Source organism: Canis lupus, chromosome 4, assembly GCF_011100685.1.
Source record: "Canis lupus familiaris isolate Mischka breed German Shepherd chromosome 4, alternate assembly UU_Cfam_GSD_1.0, whole genome shotgun sequence".
In the NCBI taxonomy this organism is placed as follows: Eukaryota; Metazoa; Chordata; class Mammalia; order Carnivora; family Canidae; genus Canis; species Canis lupus.
The window spans coordinates 42,502,276-42,515,748 of record NC_049225.1 but is presented as its reverse complement, the minus strand read 5'-3'; the positions used below and the strand labels follow the sequence as shown (position 1 = coordinate 42,515,748).

The window sequence follows — 13,473 nt, the reverse complement described above, 5'->3', positions numbered from 1 at the left end:
GGCGGCCCTGCTTTGTTGTTTTATTTAGAAACTCTCCTCCATTTCAGTATTTGGGGTGTCTCTGGGAGAAACTGTCCAAGGGAGTAGCTATATCTGCAGACAAAGCCTTCCTCACCAGAATCTGCCTTCTTACAAATCTACTTAATAGAGATTTTTTTTTTTTTAAGCATGGGGAAAGAAAATCAAGATATTTAGAGGAGTGCAATCTTGTTTTGGTCTGCTGTACATAAACACAGTTTCTTTCCCATAGCCCTTTAGGGTAATGATGATGGCAAATGAACCTATGTACAAGGGAACAGAACAATCCTATACAATTGAATAACTACACAATACCAAGCAGCTTATGTGGGCTGCCTCCTTTAAAATCCAGCATTCCCAAGAGCTAGTTCTTTTCCCTAAAAATAGGTGAGGACACAGGCTCAGAGGATCGATGGGACTTTCCCAAGGTCCCATGGCTGGTGGGAGGCAGGGCTTGCTTTAGAACTTGGCTCTCTCTTGTTCCAAAACCCATGCCTTTTAAGTCTTCAATCCCTCCTTTGACAGCATAGCATGATTAATAAAAACTTAGAACTGTGTTCATTGAGATTTTGTGTAAAGTAATGGAAACAGCTAACACTCGTTCAGTGCCTACTATTATTTCCCCCATTATCTTCTCTAACATTCCTGCTAACTCCCTGAGGTTGGTTCTCCTATTACAGATCTCCATTTTACAGATGAGAAAGCTGAGGCTTGAGGAACCCAGATAACTTGCCCACAGATTCATAGCTAGTGAATGGAAGAATTGGGTCTCAAGTAGTCTGACCTCAGAGCCTACATTTTTACTCACTAAGCTCTTCTGTCTGCCTGTTCATACCTAAAATTATAACCTTTAGAAGAGGGAGCCTCCATGGTCATATTCCTTTATTTTATAGACTGGGAAACTGGGAGTGGACTACGGACTCATCCCAGCCACAGAGTTCTCTATAAATAGAGCTGGGACAGGTTATTATGTCTGTCAAGAGGGACAGTAACCCATAGAGTTTCCTAATCAAGGCAACCAGGACCTTCTCTAGACGCCTACCCCAGCACTCCCCATTCACCTCCGTGTTCCATGGGCAGGTTCCTAGCTTGCCTGGAGCACACATGCGTGCATTGGAGGCTAAAGAAATGCCCCACCTCTACCACACCCACAACATGAGTGTTTACAGTCCGCCTTCCACACTAGCAACCATGTCTCACCTTCCTCCTTCTCCAGACACTCAAGCATAGCTCCAGACAGCAAGTGAGCTCAGCCCTAAGATAAAACAGAATCTTCCGAGCTGAAAGTGCCTTCCTTATCTCTTTTCTTCCACTGCTCTGATTAAATCCCCTCACCCTGCCTGTGCAGGGCCACGCCCCTCCCTGAGGCTCCTACTCCATTAGCAGGGTCATGCCCATTACCCCCTAGCTTGTATCCCTGCTTGCAGCTGGGCCCCCCACCCTGCTGTGTTTTACACTGCCCTGGAGAAAGCCAAGACACCAGTTTGACCTCTGTGTGCTCCCTTCTGCCCTCACCTCCCCACCCTTCTCAGACTCCTTAGGACAGCTCACAGGATCCTTCTCATCTGTGACCAGTTACTGCGGCCTCTTTGTTCTATGTGTGCCCCAGCTGTTCTGACCCACTTGCAGTTTCATTAAACTCCCTGGTGTCCATGCTTTTGCAACATATTCCCAGAATGTCCTTCAACCCATTCTTTATCTGACCATTTCTGGTATATGTCAAAATCCAATTTAGCCTCCTTGCCTCCCCAAAGTCTTCCCTGAATGCCATTGTTGGCATTGTTGCCAAAGTTGACTCTTCCTTTCATACTCCTGAGGAACATGTACCTGCATGTGCCACAGCACCATCGTAATCGTAGTATGATTGTTTTGTATTTCTGACCCTCCCTCTAGAATGTGAGTGTCCTGAGGTAGGGAATCTGTTCCTTATGTCTGTAGCCTAAGTAACAAAGGCCTGACACATTATATTGGCATCTAGTAGCAGTTCCTTAAATGAATGAAGTATTACTATTGTATGGGGACCAGAAGATGCAAACCCAAATGCTCTCAAGGACCAGGTATATATATGTATATACATATACACAAAAATATATTCTATTACATACTTATTATTATGTATATGAAGAATATATTACATAAAACTGATAGTTCTAGTGACTTGATAATTTCAAAGATTGGACATCATTGGGTCCATATGGACTGGAGCTCTCTTCAGATAGAAATCATCATTCTGATTTGCCACAGTCTCCACGACCCCTATTTTTTCAACAACAGTGAGGCTTTGTGTTGATGACCTCTTTTATCATCATACTTGTACTATTATTTTTCTTAGAGTAGAGAAATATTTCTTCATAGTCTATCCAAAGGTGGTAAAATGAAAGAGAAATTGATAGGACTTCATATTTTTTGACCTAGCACATTTTACATATTTACATCACCTGCCTGGCTCCAGTAAGCTTTTGAGTATGTGAGACATTTCCTAGAGGAATGAAAACACATGGTAAGAGGTGCACGATGCATCTCATTTCAGCACCCATGTGGGGTGTACGTCAGTCATTACATCCCACTTCCCTTCCTCAGGATTCTTAAGACTGTGCCCCTGGAAGCCATCCAAGCAATTGGTATTGACAGCCAGAATGATGTCCATTGTCATTCTTCATCTAGTCCAACTCTGTCATTTACTAAGTTGTTGGAAACTGAGGTCTAGAAAGCTTAAGCAATCACTGTTCTGGTGATGACACCGTCATGAAACAGGTCTCATGACTCTGGTGCCCAAGTCTCCCCACTGGTAGAGAGGAAATGAAAACACAGTCCCCAATCAGGCTTGTCTTTGGCAAGAGCAGCCAACACACCAGCTGGGCTGGATCCGTTACTTCTTTTTCTCCATGTATCATGTCACATCTCTTTCCCATCCCCTGCCCTTGCCTCTACTCTTCCTGCTCACTTTCCTAGTGTAAACCAACAGTGACAGAGTGAGGGTCTCAGCTCTCCCTGGACTACTTCCCACTCCGACCTCTGTTTCCCCAAACAAGGAATCAGGGGCAGTACTTACGGTACCCGGAGCTTAGGAAACTTCTGGATGTCATTTTCTGTCAAGTTCTGAAATGAAGACACATGGGCAGGTTACAATCCACAGGAAGGGCCCTGGGCCAGGTGAGTAGAGAAAGTGAGAAATAGGGAGTAGCCAGGACCACAGCAACCCAAAGCATACACCTCCCCCACCTACCCAAAGCAAAGCGACACCTTCTAGATGTTGCATAAAACGCCTGTGGGCCTGGTGTTGCCAGATATACTTTTTTCCAAAGGGAATCCCCAAGTCTGGATTTTATGTGAAATTGCCTGAGTTTGAAGTATTGACAAATAATTTTAAGTTAAGCAAACACACAAACACTATGAGAGCTAAATTGTAGAACCAAACAACTTGTTTTGTTTTGTGGGCCGAATTTGGTCATGCTGTGACCCCTTCCTAAGCTCTTACCCCAGACTTCAGGGTCCCTCTCAGTTTCCATATGGAGAAGCTGTGAGAAGCCAGCCTGAAGAAGGGGTCGGGGCCCTTATACCACCATCACACCCCAAAGCCTCTCTCAGCAGGGCTATTGGTAGTGTTCTCTAGATGTGGGGATGCAATAAAGAGGCTTTCCTGAAGGAACAGAGAGGGGGAAAGGAGAAAGAAATATTTGTGAAGAACTGACTCTGGGGCTCTGTCTTACTCTCACCCTGATTAGCCCTCACATCATCCTGTGATTTAGAAACCATCAGTGTTCCCATTTTACAGATGAGAAAGCTGAGGCTCTGGGATGTTAAAGGAATTTCAGCTTGCAGGTGATGGAGCTGGGGCTGAAGCCCTACTCTGTGGCATCCATGGTTAATTTTCTTCTTGCAAACCTCCCTCTTCCCACATCTGATCCCTTTGAGGGACCCGGGGACAAGGTGGCAAGAGGAAGAGAAGAAGGTGCTCGAAGAAGGAGAGGCAGGGTGCCAATACCAGAAACAGAAAAGAGGGTGAGCATACTTTCCACGGAACTAATGCTGAGCCATAGAAAACGATCCATTGACATTCTAACTGAGGCTAGAAAACAGGGGTTAGAGTGGAAGTTCTAGGGTCAGACAGGCTGGGTTTGAATCTTGGTCCATCCACTTAGCAGCATTCTGATTTGGGGCATACCCTTAGCTCTCTGAGCCTCTGTTTCCTTATCTGTAAAATAGGAATCAGAATACTAACAAGGGCCACCTTTCAGGGCTTGTGAGCACTGAACGAGATGATGTGTGTCCTGTGTTTGTCTCTGCGCTCGACACACCCTCTGTGAATAATAAATTTTATGTGAGTAACATATGTGAAAATAAATAATAAATATTAATGAGCTGGAGTCTGGCTGGCTCTCAGAGGTTAGTTTTGCTTCTGCTCCCACTCTGGGCTGGAAGCTGCCTGGCAGGTTCTCCATAGGGAAGAGGGCACATGGTCCCCTCTGAGGCCAGAGGTGCAGAGGCTAGGTAGGGTATCTTAACAATGTGTTTATCGGGCTCACCTGCCCCCTTAGCACACCTGGCAGCAGGGTTGGTGCTGGGGTTTGCTCTGAGTCCTGAGACAATCAGGCTTTTGGTCAGGTTTCTTGATTTCTCTCTCTCTCTCTCTCTCTCTCTCTCTCTCTCTCTCTTTAAGATTTATTTATTTGAGAGAGAGAAGAAGGGGAGGGGCAGAGGGAGAGGGAAAGAGAGTCTTAAGTAGACTCCATAGTGAGTGTGGAGCTGGACTTGGGGCTCAATCTCACCACCATGAGATCATGACCTGAGCCGAAACCAAGAATCAGACTCTTAACCGACTGTGCGACCCAGGCTTCCCACTCTTTTATTTGCAATATCCCTAAGCAGTGGCTCCTCCTTCCCCCAGCACCAGTCCCTCTCAGGGATGTGCCGAGACTCATGTTCAGAATGGCACAGTGAGCACAGGGCTGCCTGAGGGCTGGTGGCTGCGTGCTGGGCAGCTGGCCACTACCTTCTGTTTGGCTTAGTTGAGGATGTAGGCTGAGGGAATCTAAGAAGAGCATGAAGGGGAAGGTGGACATGAACAGGTTGGAGACACAGAGGAACAGGATGTTAGGAAAGAGAAAGGCCTTTAGAACAGGGACAGGAACTAGCAGGAAAAATGAGGGATGTTCCAATGGGATTTTCAGAGAGTTTCTGCCACGTGATGTCAGCCCTCCTCTACCTCCTCCTTAAACCTCCAGCAACTCTGTGTTACCTTCAGGATCACCTGTACCTTTGTAGGAGCGTGGTTAGGTGCTGAGCATGCCCTCCAGATGGGCCCTGCCTGGGGAAGCGACGTGCGGACACTGCTGACTGCCCACCCAGTATCTGCTCTCTCTTGCTCCCTTACTGACTTCACCTGGATTTTGTTTGGGGCTGTAAATGTTCCATGTCCAAAATACTTAACACCCTACACTTCCTTGCAGATAACGGAGATTACGGGACTCTGCTGTGGCCAATGAGATATAACCTGAAGTCTACTGGATAGAACTTCTGGAGAAGTTCCTACTCCCCTTAAAAGAAGGAGAGTCATTACCCATGCAGTTTTGTGCCTTTTAATCTTTGCCCTACTTGCCCCTCCTCCTGCCTGAAATGGAAGTGTGAGGTCTGGAGGTGGCATAGCCAACTTGCAATGAGTCGAACAGAAGCCACAAGCTTTTTCCATAGACTAGACAGGGTCTGGGTTCGTGATGACTTCTTAAAGTAGCTCACCAGCCCCTGGTGCCTACTCTAGATTCCTTATCACTTGAGAAAGATAAACCCCTGTTTGTTAAGCCACTGTGGTTGGGTTTCTGTTATAGGCACCCATATGCCTTCCTAACTGACATGCTCCCAAACACTTTTCATCCTCTCTTTCAACCTACTTCCAGAAGGTTGAAGTATGGAAGTATGGCACCCCCTTCCCCACCAGACAAGGTCCTACTCTTCTCACTGGGAAACCAAAATAGCAGCAAAACAGATGCAAGGGACCTACTAGCAATGAAGAGAGAGAAAGGGATCCCTGGGTGGCGCAGCGGTTTAGCGCCTGCCTTTGGCCCAGGGCGTGATCCTGGAGACCCGGGATCGAATCCCACATCAGGCTCCCGGTGCATGGAGCCTGCTTCTGTCTCTGCCTCTCTCTCTCTCTCTGTGTGTGTGTGGGTGTGTGTGTGACTATCATAAATAAATAAAAAAAAAAATTAAAAAAAAAATGAAGAGAGAGAAAGAAAGAGGGACAGAGAGACAAAGAGAATGTGGACTTCCGCTGCTGCCTTCAAAAGCAGAATGGCCCTGGATATTATAAAATCAGGAGTTGGGCAGCCCGGGGGGCTCAGCAGTTTAGCACCACCTTCAGCCCAGGGTGTGATCCTGGGGACCCAGGATCAAGTCCCACGTCAGGCTCCCTGCTTGGAGCCTGCTTCTCCTTCCGCCTGTGTCTCTGCCTCTGTGTGTGTGTGTGTCTCTCATGAATGAATAATAAAATCTTTAAAAAAAAAAACACAGGAGTGATAGATGAGAAATTAGAGCTCTGATCGGAGCTCACACTGTACCCAGAGCACCTGGGGGTGGAGGCTGAAACCCAGCCTCCCAGTTGCAGGGCCAGGCACAAGGTTCTGCCCCCTGCTCTCCTGGTGCCTAGGGTACTTCTTTCCACTTCCTCCTGGTCACACAATGAGGAGACTCTACTGCAGTCTCCAGGGACCGATGGGTCCTAGATATGGGAGCAGAGGAGCCAGAGCCCCTCAGATACCATTTCTCAGCCCACTTAAACAATCCTATCCTAGCAGGCCTGAGGTTCACACACAGAGTGCTGGGGGGACTGGAAGGGTCTATCACCCACCGTGACCCAGTCCAACGTGCTCCTTCTCAGGAGAAGAGAGAGGCCCTGAGAAGGCAACTGCTTGCTCAGGGTGAGCTAGAGCATCAGGGCTGCAAGCAGGGCCACCCTCAAAGATGTCTTACTCCCTGTCCACTCAACACTAGTAAGTCTCAGATCTTAGTTCTTGGTGGTAAAGGTACCAGAAGGAAGTATTTACATTTAGTACTAATGTGCAAGATCAACAACAACAAAACTCCAGATATTGTGTAGGCTCAAGGCTCAGTATGAAGAAATAACATTGTTAAAAATTCATGCAGTGTTAGAGTAAATTAAATGTGTGCTTTAGTTCAATGACTAGGTATGGGACTTAGAAAATTCACATCACTCTTCTGTACACATTTCCTCGGTTGCAAATGGGGTGGTTAGAGCCTTCCCAAGATAACTGTTGTTGTTTTTTTTTTTTTTTTGAGAATTTATACAAAAAAAATTCTACGATTTTTTTTGTATAAATCAAGCTCTGGAAGGCCGAAATCACACCTTAGTCGTCTCTATATTCCCAGGATGTGGCATGGTCCAGTACGTAAAGGGAGCCCAGGAAAATGCTTGTGAAATGAATGGATGGGTGAATTCATGCATGATTTAGGTGAAACAGTGACTAAACGTGTTTTACATGGCACATGAAAGAAAAACTGAGACCAACAGGGCACAGTTTGGTCTCAGCATGAAACTTAACAGCTGCCTAGAAAGGAAGAGGACTATGTGTGGTAGTGAGCTCACCATCCCTAAAAGAATTCAAGCAGATGTTAGTGGTAGGGATATGATATGGGAAATGGATTGGAGTACCAGGTGGAAAGTTAGAGTTCGTAACCTCTCTGGCCCCTTCTAACTCTGAAGTCTCATGGCTGCTGACCTCAAGGATGCTGACCATGGCTTGTAGGGAAACACAAGTTACTTTGCCCTCCTTCCAACTCCAACTGGGAGCATCTACCCAAGAGAACTTTGAGGTCCTATTCCCACTTCTTTTTTGAAGGGCAAAGAAGCATGAGATGGGAAATGGGTAGATTGGTAGAGAGGGTCTGTCTCACCCACAGACAAAGGTGGCGTTTCAAGGGAAATGCTCAGACCACCTCCCAGCCACCTACCACCTGTCAGAGCTGCATCTCTTTCTATTCAAAGGATTAATCCTCCATGTATGACTGCATTTTAGTACTATATTAAAGCTCTTGGCAATATAATGGAGTAGCGTCCTATCACATATGTGTTTAATTGGCAAAAAACCAACTATGTGAATTTGATAGAGAGAAAGAGGTATGTAATGAAATAATGAGGGTGATTTCACACCGTATTCCACTCAGTGAGTATGTACTCCAGCGTGAGAGATGGGAAAAAATAATCTTCTGTTCTCCCAGATGGTCTTTTTTTCCCTTAGGCTTTTCTCAAAGTATGGATGTCATTTGAAAAGATTTTTAAGGTGTGTGTGTGTGTGTGTGTGTGTGTGTGTGAACTGTATCTGGATTTCTCCTTATACTTTGACTTTAGAATGTGCCATGGTATCAGGGAAAGACCTGGAAGGTATCCAGAATAGTAGTATCGTGAGAGGTGATGACAGCAGAGGGCATAGAGAACCTCAGAAGATGGCAAAGGGCTGTGTGCGGATCCTGAAGAGGGCATTGACGCTGCGCATCCCCATGAACTAGGTAGACCAGCTGGCCTGGCCATGACTGGTTAGAGTGTAGAGCAGCTTTGGTCTCACTGTGTCGAAGTGGTCAGCACTTACCAAAAACCGCTGCCCGTCGATGTGATACTTTTTCACTACCTTCTCACAGTCCTTGTAGTTCAGCTGCAGAGAGGAGGGGAAGGTGCTGTCAGTGGCAGGCAGGTGCATCCCATTGGTTCCCCTCACTTGCCTGCCCAGAAGCTTAGCAATCTGTGGTACTTGTGGCTAGCCAGACCCCCACCCCCCTACCCCCATAGTCTAATAGAAGGGCCCCATCCCTACCTCAACTCTGCTTTCACTTGCCCCTTGGGACTCTCTGAAATGGAGAAATTGCCCCGGTCTAAGGTTTTGAGGCCAACCCCTACAGAAAAAGAGTGTCCTCAAGCCTATAGAGACTGGCCACATGCTCCTTAGGCACATACGGAATAGGTGAGAAAAAGAAAATAAGTAGCAACCATTGTGTCACCACCAAAGGATGACCCTGGTGAACATTCGATGTGTTTCCTACAGTGCTTTATTCTGAGCTTATCTCTAAACAGAATGGAGGTTAAATTTCACATTTAATCTTATTATCCTAACTTTTTCTCTTAAAATTGCTTTAAAATGATAATATAGGTACTGCCTCATGTTATCACAAACTTATTCTAAACACTATTTTCTTTAACTACTCCCTTATTGCTGTTCATTTAGGTTGTTTACCAAACTACTGTTCCAATAACGGTAACAGAAATTGCTGATAATTGAGCGCTTGCTATCTGGCAGGCGCTCTTCTGTGTATTTTAACCAATCTTAAGTCTTTAATCCTCACATCTTCCAGAGACAAAGGTGCAGATGGCTAAGCAATTTGCATGAGGTCCATGGGTAGCAGGTGACAGAGGTGATAATCGGGCTTCAGAACAAAGCTTTAATGTCTCTGTCAGGAATGTCCTCTCTTTGTTGGTAACATGATAATTTACAGTAAGTAAAGCAAACAAATTTAAGTGTACCTTAATACACCATCCGGATCAGAGTATAGAAAGAACATCATGGATATCCTTCTACACACATATTTTTTTTCTATTTAAGATAAATTAAACTGGATTCTCAGAATAGAGTTATAAGATTCACAGGAACGATCTTGGTTGCTTTCCCAAAGAGTCACATCTGTTATTAATCTCAGTTTTCTGTTTCACCTTGTCTTCAGCAGCATGAGAATTTGCATTTGAAACATCTCCAAATGTGATACTTTGGGCTGGAGTATTTAAAGTGAAATGTCTGTCCTGGAGAACCTTTGGTTCTTGTCAAAGTATGAGGCTCAAAATCTGTGGCAACCTTCTTCTGGGGGCAAATCTTGGTCTTTTTTTTAATGGTCAATCAATCTAAAAAGTGAATAGAATTGTTGTAATTTCTTGGCTTGAAAGGATGGGATAAACTTTAAAACTATCAGAAAAAGCTGATTTAGAGGTCAAGTTGGAATGTGAGCAACATTTGAGGCACCCTGATCATCCCTTCTATTTCCATGCAGTGAGGTAGAAGTAGTTCTTGGAATATTTAACTGCCTTTAATTCATCATTTACTGTCATCATTATCAGATACAGCTCTGATTTTGCAGATTGCTAGGTTTGACTCTACATACACAGATAGCTCTGCAGACTGGGGCTGCTCTAGAAGTTGATTCTGATCCAGTAACCAGATACCAGGAAAGCATCCGTAGGCCTGGGGGCTAGAATTCGTATTTTTAGCAAGCATATAGGGGATTCTACGAGCACTCAGCTCTGGTAGTCTAGAGGAGGTACTGTTGTTGTAGACGGGACAGCTGATGCTCAGAGAGGGGAAGGGACTGGTCTGAGGTCACACAGCTGGTTGGGAACATAACCGGGATTAGTAATGGCTCTGAGTCAATGCCTTTCCACTGCATGGCCCAGGAATGCTTTCCTGCCAAGTCAAAAGAAATTGGAGGGGTTAAAGAAATCCAAAACATGACCTCAGTCCTCAGAGAGGACTTCTATTCTAGGCAGGGGATGAACTACACATATCTAAGATAGGAAGACACAAAGGCCTGTCAATCTGCATAAACGTCCGCAGCTAGGGTCCGGTAAACAGAGCAAAAAAGGGAATTTCAGACATGAATTGGCCCCTCAATCTGTTGAGTGCTTCACACACCATATTTCTTTTAATTCTTTCAACAATCCCATGAGGGAAGTTGCTGTTAGCATCTCTCTTTTCCTGGTGAAGTAGCTGAGGCAGAGAGAGGTGAAAGGAAGGTCACTAAGCTAGCAGGTGGTAGAGCCAGGATTCAGAGCAAAGTGTCTGACTACAGGGCTGGCTGGGAAGTGTCTCCGAAGAGGCCCAACCTCTCTGCTTTGTTAGAAATTGCACCTGCTCATGGATCCTTTGAACAGGATATTTGATGACTAAGATCCATTCCCAAGTGACTCCATGGTCAGTTCACTTGATGTTTTCTCTCTGGAGAAATCAAGGTTCCTAGGATTTGCAGTTGAGTCTGTGGGGGCTGAGACTTCCCGAATCACAGATTCCCTTCGATCTCCTTATCCTACCATCATTTTGATGAGGGATTGGTTTGGGTTTTTTTTTTTGGGGGGGGGGCGGTTTATGAAGAATGAAACTGTCCCAGTGCTGCAGATGGGTCCCAGGGTCTGAGGTCTCCAAGAAGCAGCTCTCCCTTCCCCCACCTCAAGCAGATGGCCGGCACAGATTCCTTTCGATCTCCTCATTCTACCATCATTTTGGTGAGGGATTTGTTTAAATCACCCCTGACCTGTAGTCCACCTCCCTGCACTAAGGGGAGATTTGCCCATGGATTCTGCTATTACTCGACCAGGTTGTGTAGTTCTTCTCACACTGAAGACAGGACCTGTCTGGGCATCTCAGTCTGTTCCTAGGGTTCTCTCACCAATTCTCAGTATTTTCTCCTTTCTTTAATTGAGGTAACACGCCCTTTACAGCATCTTGGCAAGTTTCGTCTTCTTGCCCTAATTTATTTGGTCTACATTTAAGAAAAATACTTCAAAAGGCAGTTGTCTCAAGCATCTTTGTACCCACAGTGCTGAAGCTTAAGCTTATTGTGACCTTTTGGAGGAAAGAACAAAAACAAGATACACACAAAGCAGCAAATAACAGGATCTGTGGGCTATACATCTTTCATGCCACACTCGATTCTATATCTCCACATGTTTCTTCTTTAGGTTGATGGGGAGCAGTTAGGTATCATATAGACCCCATGTGTCTATACATCCCAGGGAGCCCCATTCCACCCCCAGGGGAAAAAAAAAACAGAAAGTTGACTTAAGTGACATCTAAAATCTTGACTTTAAAATATCATCTTTACAACCATGTGAAGTGTCAACAGAATTCCATCCCATCCTCCAGGGACTGGGGTGTTGGAAGCTCAGATGTTCCTTACAAGACTTCTTATCTTTTGAACAGGGATGGAGAGTACCCAAGTTGTGTGGCTTGGAATCTACTCAAGCAGATGTGTGACCTGTGGTCTCCTCAGCAGATGACCAAGCACAGGTCCTTGAGCAGCTCCTCCAGGGCCAGAAGGCAGGATGGTAACACTCTAGTTTCAGGTCTGCCACAGGCTTGGCCTCTGACCCTGCTGGCAGAGCTCTTCCTCTTACAGGCCTCAGTTTCCTTGGCTATCTCAACTGATCATAACCTAGAGCTCATAGCAGTTCTCCCACCTGCTTCACAAGACCCTCATAAAGCTCCAGTGAGACTCTGTTCTCCGTGAGGAGCCCTCCTTCAGGTCACGAGCAATGACTGCCCAGCCACCATCTCTGGTATTGTTCGTGCTAGCCTTCTCCGTCCCTCCTGCCCTGCCTTTTCTTTCTCCCATGCCCAGGGCCCCATTCACCCCTTTCTAGTAAGCAGCCTTGATCTCATTAGTGGCTTCAGCAGTTCTGAGTCCCCTGAGCACGGACTTTGAAGCCAGAAACGCGTGACTGGAATCCTGCTTCTGTCACTCGTAGTCCCTGGGGCTTTCGGCCATTTAACCTTCCTGAGCCTACTTTCAGCTGAGCCCAGAGGACCGCAATACTGGAGAGTGTTAAATGGGACAGTGCCTGCAGAGCGCACACTCAAGCCCGGCGCTCAGTAGATACACATCCATCGGAGGGACCCCTTCTCCCCAGAACTCATCGCCAAGAAACTCAGGGGTGTATGGACATCTACATGGTGCTCGCTCAACTGGTAAGGCTGCCACGGGGTTGGAAGTTCTCTGCGCTGTTCTGCCTGACTCCTTCTTCAAGCCACTGCCCACCCCGCTGAGGGCAGCCAGCCTCCCCGCCCACAAAAGAGCAAAACTCACCTTCCTGAAGTAGTCGGCCAGGTTGTCGGGGTCCCAGGTCAGGACGTCTGAGCGAAAGGGCACGTTCCTCAATGCCATGGCTGCTCTCCCAGGACAGAACTCACAAGCTGAGCATGGGTGCTGCACCCATGGATGGAGAACCCCAGTCCAGAGCGTGGAGGTGTTCTTGGCTCTTCCAACTTCCAGTCACCGTCTGGAACACCCTTGTTGGAGCACAGGGCTTTTCTGCTGTAACCAGATCCCAGAAAGCAACAGCTTCCTCTGCGAACAAATATGGTCTCTTCTCAGAAAACGACTCAGCAAGTTTCCTTCACCACTTCCTCTGCTCGGCTCTAAATAAGTAAACAAGGAAGCCCAGCTCTGGTGGCTGGAGGAGGTAGAGAGAGCGACAGGGTTGGTATTGTACCCCCTGGCCCGGCCAGCCCCGCCCCGTGGGAGAGGCAGTGAAGGGGACTTGGATTCCAGTGTGAGCCCAAGTATGTGTCCATTAAAACTCCTGGCACCCAGATATTTGTCCCGCAGTCCTGCTGGGCCGGGTCTTTGCAGATGAAAATCTATTTTGACAGTTGACCTAAAATACACATGATCTCCCACATCAGCAAAGTG

The 13,473-nt window shown here is 46.4% G+C and overlaps 1 protein-coding gene across 1 annotated transcript in view; it reads right to left on the bottom strand.

Moving 5' to 3' along the window:
- Positions 1-13,224, bottom strand: part of LCP2 (lymphocyte cytosolic protein 2) — a 44,972-nt gene extending 31,748 nt beyond the window's left edge. The window contains exons 1-3 of the mRNA XM_038534783.1: positions 12,868-13,224; positions 8,619-8,681; positions 3,071-3,117 (exon numbers count right to left, since the gene is read on the bottom strand). Of these exons, the coding sequence (XP_038390711.1) occupies positions 3,071-3,117; positions 8,619-8,681; positions 12,868-12,945 (188 nt within the window). The 5' untranslated portion in view covers positions 12,946-13,224. The remainder of the gene's footprint in view (positions 1-3,070; positions 3,118-8,618; positions 8,682-12,867) is intronic.
- Positions 13,225-13,473: the final 249 nt, after the last annotated feature.